The sequence below is a fragment of the Pipra filicauda genome, unplaced genomic scaffold (assembly GCF_003945595.2).
Source record: "Pipra filicauda isolate LSUMZ 115617 unplaced genomic scaffold, ASM394559v2 scaffold81_size6448238_pilon, whole genome shotgun sequence".
NCBI lineage: Eukaryota > Metazoa > Chordata > Aves > Passeriformes > Pipridae > Pipra > Pipra filicauda.
In genome coordinates, this window is record NW_024104998.1 from 5,582,414 (window position 1) to 5,606,022 (window position 23,609).

General features: G+C 35.8%; 1 protein-coding gene across 2 annotated transcripts in view; it reads left to right on the forward strand.

Moving 5' to 3' along the window:
- Positions 1-23,609, forward strand: part of RB1CC1 (RB1 inducible coiled-coil 1) — a 73,249-nt gene that overhangs the window by 44,566 nt on the left and 5,074 nt on the right. For both annotated transcript variants that reach the window (XM_027728140.2, XM_027728142.2), the window contains exons 14-21: positions 498-624; positions 5,864-7,779; positions 11,618-11,777; positions 13,927-14,035; positions 14,157-14,397; positions 15,993-16,044; positions 17,108-17,155; positions 22,391-22,449. In XM_027728140.2, the coding sequence (XP_027583941.2) occupies positions 498-624; positions 5,864-7,779; positions 11,618-11,777; positions 13,927-14,035; positions 14,157-14,397; positions 15,993-16,044; positions 17,108-17,155; positions 22,391-22,449 (2,712 nt within the window). The remainder of the gene's footprint in view (positions 1-497; positions 625-5,863; positions 7,780-11,617; positions 11,778-13,926; positions 14,036-14,156; positions 14,398-15,992; positions 16,045-17,107; positions 17,156-22,390; positions 22,450-23,609) is intronic.

Sequence of the window (23,609 nt, forward strand, 5' to 3'; positions counted from 1 at the left end):
TTGCAACACTTGCAATGTGATCATGACACATCAGTCAGTCTTTTAATTCGGGTTACCTATCATGAAAATGAAATAGTAGAGAATTAATTGCTACTTCAAAGGAAGAGCTGTGTTGAAGAGAATCCAACTGGAGAGAAGAACAGAGTCATTTGCAAACATAAGTGCTTCAATTACAGATCTAATCACTACCAATTCTCTTCTGTTACTGTTATTGTAACTCTAGGTCCTACTGGCAAATGTTTCCTGTGGGAGAAAAGACTGACATGTTACTTGCCCATTGTGTTTATTGTTATCTACTCCTTAAAAGCTCTCAAGGTTTTAATTTCAAGCGCAAATACCGGGTAGTCTTACTAGATTTTCCATGTAAAATAGATGAAATAAATCAAGTACGAACCTTATACAGAGGGAAGTTTAGTGTCGTTGAAATACACACTTTAATATATTTGAATATTAAACTAACTGTGTGGGGAAAAAAGTAATCCTGTACTATTTTTAAGGGTTCCCATACTGTGTGACTTCGAATCTCTTCACCAGCATGTACGTGCTCTACATAACCTGGTAAAGGCAGCACAGAGTTCGGATGAAATGTCACAAACGATTACAGACCTGCTGAATGAACAAAAGGTATTTTTTCTTTCCTTTACCAATAAAAAAGTATATTATATTCAAAATAGTAGAATATTTTCATGATATTGTTTTATAAAACACTTCAGAAAGCAACTTTGTTTTTCCTGATGTAAAGATTGGTCTCATTACTGCATAAGTTTCCTTTCTAATCATGAACTAGTAAACATTCCAAAGATTTTGAGCTCTTCAAACGCGTAAAGCGAGTATCTAGAGAGTAGTCAAAAGATATTCAATAGCTTCTAAACATTTAATAGATGCTTCTATTCCGCAGAAGTTGTAGAATTATACTGTTAATATTTTTTTCTGCCACTTTCAGATCTTCTGACGAAGGCAGAATGTCTGCATTCTGCCTTAGTCACTTTAGTTTGTATTCAATGAAGCTGTTGTTTCTCTAGATTTCTGCATTGCTTCTTAGGTCCTTTTGGCACAAGCAGTTAAGGAGATTTTAAGGCCTTGGTTGGCTGTTGTGCAGCTTTCTTCTTTGAGTACAGAAGGAACAGATGGCAAAAAGATCTTCTCCTAGTTTTTCTGCCTGTCAAGCGGATATCTTCCCCTAGAAACTGTGTTTCTGCCAATCACTTTTGCTTCTGTGCGTTCAGCCTCTAACTTTCGTAATACATCAAACAGAGTCCTTTTAGCTTCTGACTGCAGCCTGTCTCAGTGAAACTCTGGGTGAATTCAGCAATGCTTAAGATTTTTTGTGAAGATGACTGCTTCAAGTTTGGAGTTTTTTCTGTAGAAAATCAGTGTCAGTTTGGGGTACTGCTGTCATTTATGGTGTAAATTCTTGTATGCACTTGACTGACTAGAAGCATCTTCTGTAACTGCTAAGGCTGTGGGCATGTTTAATTTTGAATAGCAATTTCCTGCTTAAACCAGGTGACACGAAGTCCTCTATCTTTTTATTTCTCTCCGACTTGAAAGACTTCCAATAAATCTCCTGTTCATTTATGTAAAATATGAAATCTGGGCTGTTCTATAACCTAGAAAAGGTGTGTCACCTAAGTAATTTTTTAGCTATTTTCTCTCTTTATGAAGATTGTTTTTCAAATGAACAACCATTAAGAACAAGAATATTAGGGCCTTAACGCTGTTAGCCACTGAAATGCCTGGAAGTGGTGTAAATTCTGTGATATCTTGAAGTTTTCTGAACATGCCCTTTCAACAGACCTTTGTCTGAAATACAGAAGTTCACTCTCAACATGGTCTATCCTGAAATTTATCTTGTACGAAACCAAGATAAACACCTAAAACAGGTGTTCTAGTAAATTAATTTTTCACTAAGGCTTGCAGTGTCAGAAGAGTGAGAAATTTAAGATTTAATTCGAAATATACATAGTAACAGTAGAAAAATAAACAGGAAATGTGCCTGACTTCTTGAATTCTTTGTGGTTTGCCCTTCTTGGTTCAGATTTGCCTATCTTGAGAAATTTTTGTCAGTATCTGGCTGCACAAAAAAAGATGTTTGTCAAATCAGGAGAATATTCTTCGCACTCTTCTCTTTTGCTGTACTTTGACCACTTTGGATTCCTGGCTGACGCAGAAATGTCAAGTGTTTAGACAGATTTGGATAATTGTCTCTTTCCTTAGAGTAAATTGCATTGCACAGTTAGAACTGGGCCATTCATGATGTCATCTTGAAAATGCCCATTTCTGTGTGTAATTTCAGTGATTCATTTAAACTCTTTTTGGAATTGAAGCAAATAGATTTGTCGGAGACTTTTTTTATTCTCAAAGACAGTGCTCTTGTTACTACATGATGAAAGTCTTTCTCTGGCATTGCTTTTCCCACAGATAATCTGGAAGTGTTTTTTAAATTATGCTACTTTTGCCTATTTTTTTTTTTTTTATAGAATTACTGAAATAATTTTTAAAATATTCCTTTTTTATCCCTAGTATTGATAGGAATTTAGAGTAAGTAATTAGAAGGATGAATAAACATTTAATGATTGTCCCGAAGATGCCTACAACTTCATGCAGCCACACATTCTGTTGGAGAACTGATATATTGTCCCAATTTGGTGCAGAGTTGACAACAAACTGTGTTGAGTGTTGCCCATACAGCAAATTATTGCTCTTGCACTTTCCCAAGGACACACATTTGACCCCATCCTCCCTTTCCATGCTAGTGGCAGCAGAAGCCTGATTCTTTAAATTGGACTGGGATAGTTCTCCTGAATTGTTGGTAGTGCAGAAGTCTTTCCAGGTCAAATGGGAGCTCATCCTACTGCATCAGCCACAGCAACTGGTCTTTTAGTAGTTGCTTTAGGCAGGAGAGAAAAGTTGTGACTGTAGACAAGTGAGCAAAGAGCAAGTCAGAGGAGATCCACTACCTTACTAGGGGTGTTAAGAGTATTTCTTTCTAAGTGTCCCCATACCTCTTACTGTTTCAGCTTCCAGGTTCATAGAACGTGATGATGTGCTTCTCTGTCTGATTTCTTATTTTAGTATTGCATCAGGGTAGTTAAAGAATATGGTTGTGGATATTTGTTTAATTTGTTACTACTTTGAAATCTGTTTTTCTCTTCAATGGTTTCTGCTCATTCTTTGTAATTTAATAGTCTCACATCAAAGATGTGGCTGTGCCCTCTTGTTTCCCTAATACAGGAAAGTTTAAGCAGATCAACAATTGGGTTAAAAGGTGTCCAGGAGAAAGTTAAGGTGCTGGTAGGAGTTGGGTAAGATGATTAAGGTGTCTGCTCCATGGTTAGTAAGTGATTAACATATGCAATCCTTTGCTGTTAAAAGTTTCTCTTGTAAGAGCAGCTGGCTTTTCAAATCAGATTATGAATCTACCATTTCTTCTAGTTGAGTTCTAAATTCAAACACTGTTTGTAGTCTCTCTAAGAGTTGCCCCATTCTCTGAGTATGTTTATTGTAGTAACATAAGTAGAACAAGGCAAGTAATCCAACAATACCTGGGAACTGTGAAATTAATTCTGCTTTTCTGTCTCTGCTTTCTATCTTTTTCTTGTTCACTCTTGACTCTACTTCGTCACCGCAGAAATTAGTGTATGACACATGCATACATTGCTACCTGTAGATTGTAAAACAGACTAGAAGGCAGGCACAGGCTTCTTAGGGAAGAAGCGATAGTAAAAAAGCTCTTCATATAGTTTCAGCTACTGAAAATGTGAGGTTTAACTCTTTACTAGGCATTAATCTGGTACTCTCACTAGACACTCAGCTCACAGCAGCCACCGCTGAGGTGTGTAATACATTACAACCCCAGGTCACAAGGAAACCAAGTTCATTAGAGTGTTACTTCACAGAGTGACAATTATTTTTTTGGTTTTTTTTCATGCTATATTCTTATTCTTTACCTTTTAGGATGATTCTGCAGGATTGCTAAAAGTAGATACCATCTTTCCTTTGCATGTGGCTTTCTGTTGGGCTTTCCCATACTCAAAGTCTTTGAAGTGCCTTTTTTTTTTAGTATGTGCTTATTGACATCTGTTATGCTAGCTTTTCTTACTGTTAGAGCTCTGGTTTATCATTGGTAAATGTTTGTCACTTAAAGCGTGCTTTGAATACAGGCATGTATCAACCTGGATCCTTCAACATTTATTTTTCTGTTTTCTTAGATAAACAACAAGTTGAAATTAAACACAAGGGAAATACTTCAGAAATACTTAAACCTGGCCTAATAATAACACCAAAAAGGAGCATTTTCCTTTAATTTTTCATCTCATGTCCTCTTCATTTTTGATAAATAAAGACAATATTTTATATGTTATGACAAGTTTTTTTTTATAGTGGGTTTTCATTACTGAATTTCAAAATCATTGTGTGATTTACTTTCATAAAGATGCAAAGGCTAATGGAGTGAGGCTTAAATGCTAAATAGATGAGCTTTGGAGCTGGAAATAGATTATTCTTAAATCAGAGTTGAGAATTGTTAATCACACTACATCTCCATTAAGAGAACATTTGCACAGTACAGAGGAGGATTGGGTCCCTTTTTAGATAACAACCATTTGTAAAAGATTGAGAAAACAAAAATTGGATATTTATACACCGGCAGTTCAATGTCTGTCACTTCTGGGGTTTTATGGAGTTCTGTTGCTGACCATTTGTTGCCAAGCTCCCCTAACTGTTGCCAGTCAAGTTGCTGAATTTAGTGGATGGCAAAAGTTTTTTCAATAAAAACTAACATGAAAAGATTCATCTTCAAACATGCAATTTAGAGCAGTGTATGCACTGGAACTTGAGATCTTGCTTTATAATTCGTATAGTATTGAACAAGAACTGATGATAATTAGGTTTAAAATGTTACCTAATCACGATTAATTGAAAAAAATTGATTTGAAGGAGGGTTTTTAGCCTTTTAGGAATCAAAGCACTGGAATTGATCAGAATTACTTGGGGACAGTCCCATGAAGGTGGAGAAGCTTTAACTAATCTTTTTTTGGTTTACAAGGTGGTGTTACTCATGAATTATTATGCGTGTTTATTCTAACCGTTAGCTTTTCAGCTGAATATTGAAGGATCTGGTGCTACAGAATCAGGTTTGGGGGTATCCAGGGTCTAGAGGCAAAATGACAAAAATTGGGATCTATGGGAGTGCATGAAGGGGAAAAAAAATCCACTCTGGCTTTTTTGTGATGTCTTGCATTCTGAAAGGTCAGAATGTTGCTTTTAATTAGAATGTGCTCTTCATTATGTACTAGTTCTACACTCTCACATGCAGAACAATTCATACATGTTTTTAATATGTTAGTAGACAGCATTTTTGTTTATAGTAAAGCTTTTTGTAAGCCTTAGTTGGGTATGTTAATAATGACTGGGTTACAATGCTTTTTTTAATAACAGGATTGGCAATAACAAAATAAAAATATTTTAGTAACAAAATTATTAGGAAAACTGAGTTCAATAGGCTGTTAGAAAACAAAGCCTATTTCTGACTGATTACTTCATTTTATTGTCATCCAAAATTATGTTTCAGTCCTTTCCACAGTTGAATGTGATCTATGTAGGATTTTTGGCTAGATGAACGTTTAATATTTATGTGTTTACAAATTAGGCTTTTTTGAAACTTAATAAAAAATCTTTCTGAATTTCTGCAATTTTTTACTTAAGTTTTAGTAGTACATATTTTGGACTCTTAAAAATAATAAGGCTTAATTTTTTGTTTTTAAAGTTCTTGTTTTGCTTGGTAATTTTTAATCAATTTTTAATATTAACAGTTTTGCTTATCACTTTGTTGAGTGTTGAATTCGTATTTTATAATTTGTAGGCCTCCAATAGCCAAGCTTCGCCACAATCTGCTACCACACCAAGGATGGAAAGTACAACAGGAACTGCAATTGCTACCTCTTCAAGAACTCCTCCATCACTCAGTCTTCAGGGTCCCCTGTGTCCTTCTGTGTGTCCCCCAGCTCCATTAGAAGAATTGTCTCCAGACAGCATTGATGCTCATACATTTGATTTTGAAACTATTGCCCATCCGCACTTGGAGCAAGCTCTTAAGCAAGGATCGTTAGACTTGGATTCATTAGCAGAAAGTCCAGAATCTGACTTTATGTCAGCAGTAAATGAATTTGTAATAGAGGAAAATCCGGTATCTCCTAATGTAATAAGTGACCCACAAAGTCCAGAAATGATGGTGGAATCTCTTTATTCTTCAGTTATCAATGCAATAGACAGTAGACGTATGCAAGATACAAGTTCTTGTGTAAAGGATGTTTCAGTAGAAAATGCTTCTCTCAATGTTTGTGTGGAGAAGTGTAGGGTTATTGCCCAAGACTCCAAGGTACATTTAAGAGGCATAAAAGAAGATCTTTGCCACTTTAGAACACTTGTACAAAGAGAACAGTGTGACTTTTCTAATTCTTTAAAATGCACTTCCTTAGAAATAGTAAATACAATTGAGAAGGTAAAACTTCAACTTGAAAAAACACTAAATGATAAGCATCAAAATGAATTACAGTCTTTGAAAAGTGAATATGAAACTAAAATTAATAAATTATTGGAGGATGGTGAAGAAAATAAAAAGAAGATTAAAAAATTAAAAGGTGACTTATTAGGCCTTGAGGAAGTTCTTCAGAATAAGAATGATGAATTTGCAATGGTAAAAAATGAAAAAGAAGCTGTAGTTTGCCTCCAGAATGAAAAAGACCAGAAATTACTTGAATTAGAATGCCAAATGGAGACACAAAATTCTGAAATTAAGGAACTGAGGCAGTCACGTGAAATAGTACTCGAAGACTTGAAAAAGCTTCATGTTGAAAACAATGAAAAACTACAACTCCTGAGGGCAGAACTCGAGAGTTTAGAGCAAAGCCATTTAAAAGAACTGGAAAGCAACCTACAAGCCAGGCATTTACAGGAATTTGAGAAGGTGCTAGCTGAGCACAAGGACTGTTTGGATAAATTAAAAAAAGAGAACCAGCATAGACTTGAACAAATGCAGGAATCTCATGAAGTAGTTATGCAGGAGAAACAACAACAAGTAGAAGAGTTACAACTCAAGGTTTCAGATCTGTCTGATTTGAGGTGCAAATTAGAAGTTGAACTTGCCCTGAAAGAGGCAGAAACTGATGAAATGAAGCTTCTTTTGGAAGAAAGCAGAAACCAGCAACAAGAGACCTTAAGATCTCAGATCGATAAGGAAACAGAAAGCTTAAAAAAGGAGATAGATAAATTAAACAATAAAATACAAATTAGCAGTGATGAATATCAAGTGGGCTTATCAGAACTAAGGACTCTGATGACAATTGAGAAAGATCAGTGCATTTCTGAGCTAGTAGATAGATATGAAGAAGAATCAAATTTGCTTAGAACTGAATTAAATAAAGTAATGCTTCTTCATAAAAAAACTGCTGAGGCAGAAAAAAGACTTTCAGAGCAAATAACAGAACTACAGAATAAGTTAGAGTTGGAAATGAGTGCCCTAGAAAAGGAAAAAACAGAAAAATTGTCTCTCTGTGAGCAGCAGGAAAAATATGAAGCAATTATCCGTAAGCTAAAAGAAGAGAAAGAACTGTTAGTATCTAACCAAGAACAAGACAGGCAGTTGCTCATTCAGAAGCTCACTTGTGAAAAAGAAGATGCAGTACAAACTGCTTGTAAAGAGTTTGAATTACAGAGGGAAGCTGCTGAAAAAGGGCTTTTGGAAAAAATACAACAACTTGAGATGCAAGTAAATCGGAGGTACTGTAATAATTAAGTTACTGTGTTTTCCTAGTATTTTAAAGTAATCAATGTGGTATATTCATGATGCACTATGCAGTAAGTAAAATTTCTATGTAACAGTGTTTATCTGGGTTGCTTTCTGTATTCACATTTCAAGTTACTTCCATTTTATAGGTAATGGTGTTCACATGTCTGTAGTTAATCTCAAAGATTATAAAATATTTTATACAATATTATTTCCAGACAGCAATGAAGGTTTTTTTATTTTGGTCTTGTAACGCTACGTTGAAGAAGTGTTTCTACAATAGCAGGTTACTTGAAATTCCGATTTTTGTGTTCTCAGCTCTCCTTTCGCATCCTTTGCCCTGCTGCTTTCCCATCCTTTGCACTGTAGCAGCATGCAGTGGTTTAGGTTTTAGGTTAGGCTGGTAAATTTCTTTTACTGGCTGACTATACACCAGGTTGGTGATAATGGTGTCATGGAAAATTGTGTTGGAATTTATATAAGATTGGCTGAGAACTGTCCCATGACCACCTGGACTTCCATTGACTTTTGCTACTCCATTTATGTATTTCAGGGTCTTCAGTTTGAGCTCCATAATGAAGCACAAATGTGCAACATAATCTTTAAGAACATCCTAATGTCATTGGTTTTCTTTGTTAATTTCTGCAGAGATTTTTCATTTTTAAAAGAAAAATACATTTTCCCCTTGCAAAGCATGCGTAGAATTATTCTTTCTGACTTCTTGTATCTTATCTACTTATTGGCTTGTAATGCCTCTCAGCAGACTAGATTATGTTGTTATGGAATGGAAATAGTAGAATTTTTCAATGTGACTAATGCTTACCAGTAGTATTTTATTTTGAAATGCTAGAAATTTGTCATTTATGTTTTTGTAGTGTAAATGAATGCAGCAGATAGATCTTATTTGTAAAATACCTAAATAGAGAATTTTTTCGTAGGTATTAGGATATACCAAGTGTGTGAAATGGGAAAAGATCAATAAAATGGACAGAATGGGCATAAAAGCCAGAATAATACTGCAAAACATGAGTACAGACTTAAGTTAGCTTTTAACTTTCAAATATCAGTGGAATGTTAAAAAAATAAAGCAGAGAGGAAGTTATGCAGAGGGTCCAACATGCACACAATTCACTTTCACCCATTGCAAGGGAAATGGGAGTATCTGCTTCACTTGAGTTGTCTGCTACCTCAGGATTTTCATATGCAAACATATCCATCATTAAATGATGTTGTGTTAGTGTCTGTTTTATGTCAACGTATGAAAAAATGCATCAAGGTAATATCACATTCTTTGAATTAAGATTAGAATATAATGAAACTTAAGAACAGCCCTTCTTTTACTTGAAGGAAATATTCTCTCAATGAAATATGATGAAATGAGAAGAAGAATGATAAATTTTATCTTCTTTTCCTTTTCTGTATGTTAATGCACTGTACAAATTTGAAAAACTTGACTCAACAGGAAAAAGATGTAGCTGTGTCATCAGACTTTTTAAATCCACCTACACTTAAATTTGAACTTCTGAGCACAGCTGTGTATCTTCTTATCCAAACTGGATAAAACAGATAATAACTTATTTCAAGGAAATATTATCTACTTCAGTCTGAAGAAGTGCTGTTAGTTTGTTATAACTTCTGTCAAGTAATTTGATTTTTAGTGTGACACTGAAATATTTATTGCCTCTTAGGGCTCCTTTTTATGCCTTTATTCTGCTGTTAGTTTTTTTCTCTAGGAATCAAGACATTCTATGTTTTATCTCCAGAGATCATGTTTATTGAGTGAATCTGTGTTAATATTTCCAAGTCACTGTTTAGTTGTTTGATTTTTGAGTTCCTAAGACCCCTAGCTATGTCAGTAACTCAAGCTGACTTGTTATCCTCAGTCATTGTTAAGCAGTTAACTTGTAATGGTAGAAACCAACTTTTATTTGGCGCATGCCTATATGTTTGCGAGACAAACATTCTTTTCTGCAAGAGTAATGTTAGATTATCCATTCAGAAGGCACAGACAGAGAGATGGATTGTTAAGTTTGACTGGAGTATGCACTGGTGTCAGGAGTTTAGTTTTTGAACTCTCATGTAAACTAAAAAAAATATTTGGAGGCGACAAGGAAATGTTTGTGATCATGCGTTACCAATGTATGAAAATTAACGTGTTTTGGTGTGTCTGAAAATCAAGTGGTTTTGATTAGGAAAGATAATAAAACTGCAAGGCATTTGTAACTCTCCTATTTACTTTATGTAGTACTAGCCAACTGAAAATGACAATTTCTCTAATGACGTTTGTTGTTAAGCAGTTTGCTGATCAGTTAAAAGATTTATAATATTACAAAGGATATTAAAGATAAAATAGGAATCCTGACTGCTTTGAAAAAGGAATTACTTTTTTGGTATTTTCCAGCCTTGGTATTGTCTATCCACTTCTGTCACTTCTACAGTAGTGAAGCTTCTTCAGAGAACACATGCTCTTTCTCCCTTAGCTAGGCTTCGTTTAGAAATAAATTGGAATTTATTCAGGCACAAAAATGTTTTTTCTGTGGATCAAAAAAAGATTTACTTGGGTTTTTCATGACTTACTTTGTTCTCTGCTTATTTTACTTCTGATTTCTGGAATATCAAAGGTTGTTTTGCCACTCTAAGAACTTCAGTTGGCTTTCAGAGCTCTTTTATTTACAGCTTCTTAAGGGCTTTTTGAGTGCTTAGCTGCTGCATAATAGTTTGTGTCTTCAGTATATGCCCATGTAACAGAACAGTGGCAGCATTGTTAAATACGTCCTCTTTCATCTTAGAGTAGTACACTGTTTACTTGCAAAGAAACCCCAATGTGAAGATATGTGCTTTTGGTATCTTGAAAACAATAAAAAAGTTAGGCATTGTCACTAGTGCTGTAGTTGTCAAGACCTTTGCAGATTAAATCTGTAAACCTAAAGCCTGATACAGTGATGAGCTGTAAAAACTAGTAATGTGGGAGCATTCTTTGAAGAACAAGAATATCTTTTACCTGGCTGTCATTTGTAGTCAGTAGTCCAGGCAGCCTATTTGAGAGGCAAATGATTCCTGCTTTGGTTTAGTGCAGCTAAAAGATTTGGGTTTAAATATGATTCCGGTGTAGAAGAATAATAGAAATTTAAAATAATACAAGTTTTCATAAATGTTACCCAACAAAGGGATTTCTCTATTCTGAAATTCTTCAGTGGTGGTTCTTGATAACTCAAGCCAAAACAGAGAAGAACATAGTTAATGTTTTTGCCTCAGTGATGGAAAATACTTGACCTATGTAACATTGTCTGTTTCAGAAACCATTTAAGATCATTATCCTTCTTGCCTCCATAACTGTTGACGCTTTTGTCCCTTTATGATTACTGCTGTCCTCCAGATTTTGCAATCCAGAGTTTTGAGTTTTGTCTCTGGATTCCTAAGCATCGGATTTACTGCTTAATTGTTTTAATTATGTGAGAGTTTTGAAGGTGTTGTATTTTGATATACTGAGAATCTTCATGAAGTTGATCGTTTTTTGTTCTTTTTACCACTTTCCACACCTTCTGTTATGTTTAGAAAAGTGTAAACGAAAGCCTTCCCCCTCAACAAAACTTCAGTTAGCCAGTGTAGTACACTAAACAAACAGAATGCCCAAGAGTAAGAATTGGTGAGATGCTCATGACTAAAAGGTAAAATTGAATAGTAGTGACATAATTGTAATACGGTATTTATTAAATATTTCAGAAATAATGTCTCACAATGAACTTCTGACTTTTTGTGTGTTTGCTTATTTCATGTACTCTGGGACTCAGTATATGCTGCAAATTTAAAGCCCAAACATTTTCTTTTAAGTCCTCCTGCTGAATCATCTGCTGAATCAACTTTAGTTGCTGAACTTCAAGAGAAGCTTCAGGAAGAAAAAATGAAGTTCTTGGAGCAACTTGAAGAACAAGAGAAAAGAAAGAATGAAGAAATGCAGAACATCAGAACATCACTCACTGCAGAACAACAGGTAAAGTTAATTCTTTTTATTTCATTACTTTTGCTCCCATGAAAGTTATGTGTTCTTTTGCTGTTTTGAAGTTGGAGTAGGGTTTTCTCTTCAGCTATGTAACACTTCCACATTCTGGAAGTTTGCACCAGGATATGATGTGTTAATGGAATCCAACACTTATACATTTAAAAAAAACCAACCAAAAAACCCAAAAACACCACCCCCCCAAAAAAAAATCCCCCAAAACCAAACAAAAGCCCCAAACAATCCACAAACCCAAAAATAAAAAAACTGACAAAGAAACTGGGCTATCCAGATTCAATTTTTGTGGCTTCTTTTACTTGAAATTTTTATTCATTCATCTCTTTAACTGCAGAAAGATACCAGTTGCTACAAAATTTTGGACAACACTATATATTTGAAATACTAATTGATTTGGAATGTTGCTTACTGGCTTTTAAACCTTGTTTGCCTGGACAGGTGGTGTTTTAAGTTTAAAGCTAACACTGTATTTTACATAATGAACTTAGAAACACTATATACTCCACACCTTGATACAAAATCATACTGCACTAGATTAATATTTTATATCTGTATCCACACATCTTCCTTTCAAAACATCTTGAGTTCTTAAATTAAATCTCTGTTAGCAACAGCTATTATCTACAGCTTTGTTGCATTTAAACACCGAGAGAGGATTTTCTGTTTTAAGCACCTCTACGTACTCTAGCTATGGTGGGATCAAATAAGGACAAAGAGACAGGGTAGTGATCAACCAGCTTGGTGAATGCTATGAATCACTTGGTGCATAGAACACAAAATTGCAGACAGCTATAAAGAAGGAATATTATTGAAATTCTTGGACTGCAAGCATTAATACTGAGGTGAGCCTTACATGGTAAATCTAACGGGAATTTTTTTCCTACATAGGTAACTATTAGATTTATTTCTCATCACAGTATTCCTTACTATTCCATTTTACTCATTGTCTAATAGTATTCTTCATTTTTGCAGCAGAACATGGAAGGGAAGGTTCTGAGGCATTCACAGCAAATTCTGGGGAAAGCTGAAACTTTTTATTAACAAACAAACCACCCCAACAAAACCAAGCAAACAAATACCTTAAACCCAGAAAAGTGGTGTATCAGTCAGTGTTAACAGTTAACCACACTGGCTCTGCTGATTATTGAATATTTTGAGTATTTAACCCCACCTTTGTCTTTTTTGTCATTATTTGTTTCCTCTGTGAAATTTTCTTAAAGGTGTTCCTTATGTTTGTAGTCTGATAGTTTTTGTTATGCAAACATATGCCAAAGGCTGCTGTGCACTATGTAAAGTGTGTAGCCTGCCAAATATTTTCCATTTTAAGACTGAGAGTTGGTATGGATAGGTCAAGACAATCTTAAAATTCACTGAAAAAGTGAAATTAATTTAAAATATCATTTTGATAGGTGGTGTTGGTAGTTTTTGTCTCTCTTCAGCAGCACAGTAAGATTAAAAGGGGTGAGGGTGTAATGATCAGTAGGAAGATTGAATAAACAGAAAGAGTTGTTGGATTGAGACTGACGGCTATGCTGGCCTTGTTTTTTATGTTCACTTATTCAAGCTATTAACCAGGATTCCTGTATCTCTTTTGCATTAATTAATTGTTCCCTGAGCAATTAATGCATGACTTGAAATGTATTGTTTAGATTACAGTATATTAATATTTTTCTTTGTTATTGTATGTAACATATCCTGATTCATTTCAGCTTTGTCTTAATAATTTTAATCTTTAAAGTAACTGTTTTACATACAAAACGTACAGCTATTTTACATTAACTGAAATATAAAGTATTATAATTAAAGAAGAAAACAGCAACTTGGAAATTATTTTTTGTAATGATTTCTTTATTGTACTATTTGTGTGTACTGGGCCTGGGGGAATGAGAGAGTTAAAAATAAAATAAATTTTAAAAAACTGTTATGGAGAAACATCAAAATGTTGCAGGCATTGTATCTCTTCACCAAAGCAATAAGTAAACAAGTTTTGATTCCTTTTTTTAATTATAATTTAGAAAACTGAAATGCATGCTGTCTTTTGTACTTTTTTGTTCCAGTGATGTATTTTGCATTATATTTGTACAGTACATTTCTTATTTCAGTAATAATTCCTTTCTGTTTTCAGACCAACTTTAACACTGTTCTGGCAAGAGAGAAAATGAAAAAAGAAAATATAATTAATGATCTTAGTGACAAATTAAAAGTGCTTACACAACAGCAAGAAAAAGATAAGGGTAAGCAAAGTTCTTCGGAAGTATTTGTCTTCTCTAATAGGACTATTCTATTCGCTGCATGTTGGTTTTGATCCTTAGTGCTTGCTGTTGTCAAAAGCATTTCTGTTTATTTGTGTCATAGATTTGATTGAAACACTTTCTGAAGACCGAGCTCGCTTGCTTGAAGAGAAGAAGAAGCTTGAAGAAGAAGTTAATAAACTGAGAAGTAGTAATTTTTCTCCATCAACCTACTCGGCAGCAGCATCAGAAGCTTGTGGAGCCTGTGCAGCTGATGTTCCCACTGACACAGACAGATTGGTTTCTGACTTTGGGGCTGAAGGGAGAATGGACTCCACAATGGAAACCAGTATGATGGCTGTGCAGTAAGTATGGGGCATTGTAGTAGAAATGCACAAAGCACGCACCCGTTCTAGACGCGTACGCTGTTGGCTGTTGTGGAGTACAAATGGGCATGTTTAACACTCTTTCCACCTTTCCTCCTAAAATTATTCTTTTAAATGTACATGAACATACAATTGTGGTGTCACAATCATCAGAAATGTGTGAGTTGGATGACTTATAAGTATACAACTTAAAGCCGAAACTTGGCCTCACAGTCATGAGATGAAAAAATAGATTGAAGTATACCAAGTGTAAGTTAAACAGAAGAAGAACTGTGATAGTGAATGAGTTGGGTGGCTACGTGTTACGAACATACCTTTTGAACAGTGTCTCACTTTCATGCCTCTAGCTTTCTGAACAATCCCAGACTTCTCCTCCATACCTTTTACAGAAGCAATGAACCTGACTGGGAAAGACACAAGGTTTTTGCCAGAGGAGCAAAAGCAGAGTTGTCAGATACACTTCCATTCACTTAATCAGTGTCCATCACGACGTATGCTGCCCTAACCCAGAATTGCATACCCAGAGAACTAAATAGCTTTGTGGAAGTGAGGATGAAAACAGTTGTTGCTTACCAAACTAAGCTTGCACTGATAATAAAATAAGGAAGTACCCTGTCATTAGAAGGAGAGATGTTTCTTACAGTAATCATTCCAGTCTTGAACTCTCAAAACAGATTTACAAAAAAGAATAATTGTAAAGGTAAGCTTGTGAACAAAAAAATTATGACTCAGTGTATTAAAAGTCAGGTAATATACAGAAATTAATACAGATATATGTTGACTACTTCCTATTACATGAGAGCTAAACAAGCTTTTAGCTGAAATGAGGTAATTATTAGCATGGCTTAATTATAATTTGCTACAAGTTCTACTTGGCAGTTTGCTTGACATATTTCATCCCAAAACTTCTATTTTCTTTTACCAAGCAAATCAGTTTGGACTATAAAATGCATTGCTTCTTCCCTATTAAACTGCTTTTAAAATACCTTTTAATTGTTTTAGGAATTGCTCTCTATATTCTTAAGAAATTTCTTATTGCGATGTGAGTATTGTCTTATCATGACCAGTGTTCAGTTTATGAGACAGATAAATGGAAACAATTAGCAAGTTCACATTAGTGTCTCTAGGAAAGGGTCCCAGGGCACTCTAAACTACTTCCCAATAGCCTTTAAACTACAGACTAGGAAAATATGACATCACAGAGCTGAACTGCACTATCAGGAGTTAACTGTCAAAGCATTTGGAGCTGTATCTTTCATCCTGGTGGCTTGAAGATATTGTGAAATACCAAGAAACGTCCCTATCTAACTTGATAGACTAATGAATGACTGAAAGTTCACTGGCTTGTTGCAACAAAGAAGCTCCTTGGTTTAAAGAAAAGAAAAAAATCCCCGAAAACATGCCAGAGATGTCAATGCTGATTCTTAAGGTATCTTTCTGGGCCGTTCCATCTGTGCTAGCAAATATTATGGCACACTTCACTGAGTGAAGATGGTGGGGTGTGTGTTGAAAAGATATTTTTGATCGTGAAAAAAAATTTCATTTTTAACCTATGCATTTTCTTTCTCTTTTAGTGAAAATGTCCATATGTCTGAAGAAAAGCAGAGGATAATGTTGTTAGAAAGAGTAAGTAGATTGTTTGGGAGGTGAAGTGTTACAACTAATTACTTATAAATATGTGCGTGTGAAGTTGTGCTGTCATCAGTTATATGATCTGATGCAAGACAGTGTCTGCAAGGATTGTAAATATAATTTCAGGACATGTTTTTTCATTGTACTCTTTTTGGATCAGTATAATTCACTGAAGTAATTCAAGAGAAGTATTAGTACATTATTCTTGTCCTAGCTTTGTTTTGTTCTGTTTATGTAGACTTCAGTGTGAATGACTCAGATGTAATTTCTTCTTAGAAGTGGCAGGTGACATTGATCCAGAGAATTTCTGCAGTAAAAAAATAGTTGTGATTACTTTTTCAAAATAAGACATACAAAGCAGCTGGACAGGAATTAGAATTGATTTACTGCTTTCTCATGGAAGTAAATAATTTCTCTTAGGCTGTATTCTGGGGAAAAGATAAGATTGACCCCTAGTCGTTACACTACAATATTTCAGATTCTAGAAAATTTTAACTGTCCAGTCATGTCTAACTCCATCTCAGTTGCCATTTTAAAGTTGACTGTAAAAAACCAAAACAACAGTATCCTTAGCTTTCAGCTTTCTAAGAACATTTGGACTAAAATCTCTGACCAGACAGAGAAAAGTAGTGTTTTCTGTTGATGCATTATGGCACTCTATGATGCAAGTGCCTGGATGTTACTGGCAGAAGTGCTTACCTGATTTATTCTATCATCTGATTATAAAGGATTTGTCGTGAGTAGAAGCTTTAATGTAGTAATATATTACATTTCTTTTGCTGTTCTATCAGTGACTTGTTTTTCTAACTAAAAGGAAAATATGAGTATGGAGGTAAATACAGCTTAGTAGTAGTGGGTTTTGTAGCACTGGATAATTGATAGACTTCAATTTTTTTTTTTACATGTCTTTATTCAAAATATATTTTGATAATTGTTTTAGAATTGAAAGCTGTAGTATTGTGTAAGTAGTCGGGCTCTAGTAATATAAAACCTTTTTTTAAATGTTTGTACTGTATAAAGTGTACTAGTTAGCTCATCAGATGAGATTTTCTTTCAGACTTTGCAGTTGAAAGAAGAGGAAAATAAGAGATTAAATCAAAGATTGGTAAGTATTTGTGCAAGGCCTGTTTTAAGTCTCATGAAAAAATGAAAGCTAAAAAATGTTGTCTGCTAAAATCTAAAAATGTGTATTTATTAATTTCAAAAATGTTTTCAATGTTAAGGCAAGAGGTAAGTAACCTGATAACCTTTCAAAAGTACCTCATCTTAGCAGTCTTCTCTTGGAAAAGATTCAGAGGATGGGAATTATCAGGACTGGAGAGAAACAGTTTTTCCAGAAAAAACATAGAACATTCAGGCTTGGGGTACAGGGAGTTAATTTCCATGGCTCAGTTTTTCAGCAACGGTAGATTGACGGCCAGTTTCCAAGAGTTACATTAAGCCTAATTAAGAGTGTTAGCAATAACATAGAGATGGTTTTGGGGAAACTGCACTTGTCACTTTTTAAGGTGTGAAACTTTTAATTCTACCTATTTTCCCACTGGAAATGCAAACAACCATTGTCTTAAATGCTTAAGTAATAGTCAATGCCTATGGCAGGAAAAAGAATATGGTAACAAAGCACCCTTGATTCCTGGGCTATGAATCCTTTTATTTATCCTTGCTAGCAGGTCTCAACTTTAAGTCTTTAAGAAATTACTGTGTGTGGGAAACAAGATACATGGTTTGGTTGGACTGGCCATGATGATCTCGCCTTCTTTCAGTGGCTGGTGATATGTAGAAGTGTGATAGAAACTGATATCTGTGTAATTGGAAGTTACAGTTCATAGCAGAAGTGTTTGATAAGCTTCTCCAGTAGAAATTAGCATATTCTGTGAAAAATGTCGAGTTTGAAGAGACCCACAAGGATCATTGAGTCCAACTCTTGTCCCTGCACAGGACCACGTGCCCAAGAGTATCATCCAAATGCTTCTTGAAATCTGTCAGGCTTGGTGCTGTGACCACTTCCCTAGGCAGCCTGTTCTAGCACCCAACCACCTTCTGGATGAATAACCTTTTTCTAATATCCAACCTAAACTTCCCCTGACACTTCAGGCCATTCCCTCTGTTTCTGTCACTGGTCAACACAGAGCAGAGATCAGTGCGTACCCCTCCTCTTCCTCTCACAAGGGGGTTGTAGACTGCAATGAGGTCTCCCCTCAGTCTCCTCTTCTCCAGGCTGAACAGACCAAGTGACCTCAACTGCTCCTCATACAGCTTCCCCTCAAGGCCCTTCACCATCTTCATTGCCCTCCTTTGGACACTCTCTGACAGCTTAATGTCCTTCTTATACTGTGGCGCCCAAAACTGCACACAATATTCAAGGTGAGGCTGCACCAGTGCAAAGCAGAGTGGGGCAATTACTTCCCTCAACTGGCTGGCAATGCTGTTCCTGATGCCCCCAAGGACATGGTTGGCCCTCCTGACTGCTGGGACACTGCTGACTCATATTCAACTTGCCATCAACCAGGAACCCCAGGACTCTTTCCACAGTGCTGCTTTCCAGCATCTCATTCCCCAGTCTGTACATGCATCCAAGGTTACCCTATCCCAGGTTCAGAATCCGGGACTTCCCTTTGTTGAACTTTGTATGGTTGGTGATTGCCCAGTCCTCTGATTTGTTGAGGTCTTTCTGCAGGGCCTACCTGCCTTTGAAGGAGTCAACAGCTCGTCCCAGTTTTGTGTCATCTGCAAATTTGCTTAGTATCCATTCCAGTCATTTATGAAGATGTCGAAGAGCCCAGGGCCTAAGATGGAGCCCTGTGGAACCCCATTAGTGAGAGGTCACCAGTCTGATGTTACCCTCTGTGCTCGACCTGTGAGCCGTATGCTCACCCACCACCATGATGTGTTTTTCCATGTGTGTGCTGGACAAAATGTCCAGAAGGGTACTGTGAGTGGCAATATTGAGAGCTTTACTGAAATTCAAGAAGATTACATCAACTGGCTTCCCTTGGTCAACTGGGTAGATTACCTTGTCATAAAAAGAAATCAGGCTTGATAAGTAGGATTTTCCTCTCATGAAGCCATGCTGGCTGTCACCAATGACTGTTGTCTTTCAGGTGTTTTTCAGTACTTCCCAGAATAATCTTTTCCATGACTTTACCAGGCACTGAAGTGAGACTGACAGGCCTGTAGTTTCCAGGGTCCTCCTTCTTGAAAATCGGAACAATGTTCACCAGCTTCTGGGACCTCTCCAGAATCCCAAGACCGCTCAAAAATCATTGAGAGAGGTTGTCCGTTGACATCAGTAGCTCTTTGAGGATTCAGGGATGAATGCCATCAGGCCTCATAGATTTGTAGGGATCCAGCTGGAGCAACAGATTCAGCACAATTTCAGGGTTGACTGAGAGCTGATCATTCTCGTAGGGCACTGAGACCCCCTTGGTCTGTCATCTGTGTTGAAGACAGAGGCAAAGAGTGTTAAACACCTCTGCCTTGTCCCTCTCCCTGTTTATGAGTTGACCATCCCCATCCTTTAACTGGGCAATTATTGTATTTCAATACTTCCTATTGCCATTAAGGTATTTGAAAAAGCTCTTTATTGTCCCCCGTATTTCTGTCCAGCTTCAACTCCAGCTGAGCTTTGGCCACACAAATTTTCTCCTTATGGCAACAAGCAGCATCTCTGAATTCTTCCTGTGTCACTTGACCTTGCTTCCACTGGGCATACACCTTCCTTTTTTGCCTTATTTCCAAGAGAAGATCCCTGCTCAGCCAAGCTGACCTTCTGCCTCGCGTGCTTGACTTCCCCCATTTGGGAATGGCATGCTCCTGTGCCCTTAGGAGGTGATGTTTGAAAAGTGACCAGCACTGATGGACCTCAGCACCTGAAAAAAAACATTTTCCTGGGGGACCTCACTTTACTAATTCCCTGAGCTGCCTGAAGTCTGCTCTCCTCATGTCCAGAGCTCAGGTTTTCCTGGCACTTTTCCTCCTGTCAACAGAGATTTTAAACTTGATTGCTTTGTGGTCGCTGTGGCCAAGATGGCCACCAATCTCCACTTCACTCACGACATCCACTCTGTTGACAAGCTCAAGGAGAGCATCCTTTCAAGTCAGCTACCTTAGGACCTGTTATATTTGTTCAGGGTGTGAGAAAGTATTGCAAGACATCTAAAAGCATCTTTTTTAAAGAACGTTTTTATTCCAATTGTTAATGAAGTGCACAAAAGTTATTTCAGTGTAGTTTTTTACGATGAAACTCAAAACGCACTGGACATATTTTTAAACCTCTGTGGATTTCCTAAATTTCTGATCCCTTTTCATCTCAGAGTAAAATAAAATTGAAGAAAATGCAATGTACAAGACAATAGAAGATTCTTTTTGTTGTTATGGTTAATACCAAGCCACGTAGGAGAAATTGGCAGTTTATTGATCCCTGAAAAATTCAAATTTTATTTTTAACTGGGCATAGGAAATTAATACCTTTTCAATTCTTTACTTATAACCTGGTTTTTTATAGATAAATTTATTTTTATTTTTGTTTTCATCCTTTTTCCCTCTCCTTCCCAATGCACTTATAAAACTGAAATATACATTATCAATGTTTATTTCTATTAAGCTTCTTCAGATATGCAACTTAGAAGGGGATCTGCTCAATAAAGAAAATCTTTGAGGGTCACTATATTTTGCAGAAGAACTTGTGGGTTACCTCTGCAAGGAATAAAAAATAAAAAGGACCTTATTTTAGTACTAGGAGTGTTATTACAGGATTTTTTTATTTTATATTAATTACTGAGAAAGGGAACCTTTTTTTTCTGTGTAAAGGCCATAAGAACTGTATTCATAAAAACGTTCTTTACTAAGTTTTAATGGAATTATTCTCAATATTCTCATTTCTTCTGTTTGCCTTAAAATTAGAAATTAAGGAAAAATACAGAAATCAGGCTAGTTTGCATTTTAATTTAACACTTATTCTAGTTTTTAAAATAGCAAGAAAATCTCTGATCTTGGTATCTGAAAAGAATTCTCAGACACTTTTGTGAACAATCAAGGCAAATTTGACAACGTTCATGCTAGCTTCAACTTTTTCAAGAAAGAGAAGTACAACGTGAATAAGACAAATGTAGCCTCTAACAAAAAAAAAAAACCTCTGAAGTTGGATCCTCTAAAGAAATCTGCTGAAAGCATCATCAGAATTTGAGAGCTTTTTGTATTGTACCGCATTCAATTTGGACTCATTCTTTGAAGAAATGTAGAAACTGAATTGTGAAAAGGCTTCAAGCTCATGTGAAGACAGGCTGGTGCTGCCTCTGGGGAAGGCAGAGGGCAAGATTGACAATAGGAAATATGGTGTAGGGAGCAATATTTGAGTTACAGCTGAAAAATCATGTGCTAAACTTCAAGTATGAGCAATCTAGATCTGAATAGCTTGTATAAATAATCCAGGAAGTAGGAATGAATGGAAAATCTGCAGGACCTCTAGTCAGAGTTTCTCCGGAGCAATTATAAATTGTCTTTTGTAAGGAAGTTACCCAAGGGTAATGAAACGGATACATTTACGTCAGATCAACTTCTCTAGCTACTTGCCTGCATGTGGGCCAGGTATTCCTTCGTAGATAGAAAGTAGTGTTACCCACTTTAATTTCTCATAGTTACTGTAGAAAGTTTGTGTACAGTTATATTTATTTTTAGGTCTAGTTTGTCCTATTGAAGTTAGTCCATGTGCCATTAATTTAAATGAACTTAAATATAGGAGAATTCTTATGTTCAAAACCTCATATAACTGAGCCTTCGTTTGGTCTTAGTTGATTTGACTCCAGTTTTATTCCAGGGAGTGCTGATCTGTCTTATTACAATAAACTTCAGATTTTGTGACAGTTCTTAGAAAAACTGAGAAAACATATTGAGTTCAACATCTAGAGTTTAATTGTAACAAATATGTTTAACCTTCAGTGTTCTACCATCAGCCTTTTCTAGTGCCAGTGGCTTCTGTGTTACATGCACAGCTGTATCATAGATCTTGTGTATGCTCAGAATAAATCTTCACTGGCACTGATCTGGAAAGCCCTTCTTAGTTTTAAATAATGAGGGAGAACTCAGTTATGCAAGAAATTTCATAATCAAATGTAGGTCTTAAAAAAAAAAAGACGCAATAATGAAACCCTAAAACAAATCACAAACAGCCAAACCCACTACAGAACAGGATGACAAAAGTATGCTGTTTTTTGAATGAATATAAAATCTGCAAGACTAGACACTGTTTGAAATCAAAAATTATCTTACCATATTCTTACCTGTAATGTACATTTCATCATAGCTTGTCAATACTTTATAGCTTTTCTCTTTGTTTTTATAGATGTCCCAAAGCATGTCATCAGTATCCTCAAGACATTCTGAAAAAATAGCAATTAGAGAGTAAGTACATGTTCATTTTCTTATCAACAGGTGGATATGCTTTCAATAAAATAAGTGTATAGTCAAAGATTATCACAATTCTTCTGTTCTTGCTCTGTGGTGAAAAGATATATAGATCTTCTCTATATTTCAGCCATCAGCTATTGAAGCATCCCAGTTGAGCGTAAATCGAATTTTAGAAAACAAATTTGTAAACGAAAAACCAGCCTTTCTGAATTCTGTATGTCAGTGACTTGCTTGAATTCTGTAGCGTTCTTTACACAGGTTATATCAATAATACTTCATGGGATTTCTAGAATCCTCCCTGAGTTTTCCTTTAGATTACTCGTTGTTCATCTGTAACCTTGAAGTCATGCAAAGAGAAAGTAGAAAGAAATCTGTTCACCTTTGAATATGCATAGTGCTGTATTATATTACGAGAGGAGTTTTAACCTCCTGAAGTCTTCAAAACTCTTGGCTTATCCTGACAGAATGAAATTAAATCAACTCAAACATTTTGTTAGGTATTGTCAATCTGTTAGCAGCTGCATGTAGAATTGTTGCTGGAAAAAGAAATATCCTTGCAAAATATGAAAGCTACAGACAACTTCTCATTAATATAAGAAATCTTTTTGGTTAGAAAACGAACACAGATTATTCCATTCATGTTTTCTGAATTGCACCAGTTTGCATTTTTATTGTAACAAGATCAGTGTGTGAAGGATTGTTTTTTTCCCTTGAGAATCTGAATATTCTGGCGACTCTCTTGGTAGTCGTTTGGGAGGAAACATGGCAAAAGAAGTTGTCTTTCCAATAGAGATGTCTTTAAGTCAATATAGCCAGTCTTCATAATAAGTCCAGACAGAAAAGCCTGGAATATTGTTTATTTAATCAAAAAGTGAACTTTAAAGAAGATGAGCTAAATTTTCTAGATTTACTCATTTGTCTCTATGTAGTCTCCTTTGATGAAGAAGAGTTTTCTGCTTTCTTTGCAACTTCCTCCCCCATCCCCAGAAGACTAATAATATTTATTCTTAGAGCCCCCCTCATGATCTAATGCCTAATTTGTAGCTATTTTAGAATTCATTTCGTTAATGGCTAAATAATTTACTTGCAACACATTTGCACTGTGGAAAAGAAGTTTGGAGATAAAAAAAGTTCTTTGAATTATTTTACTGAAA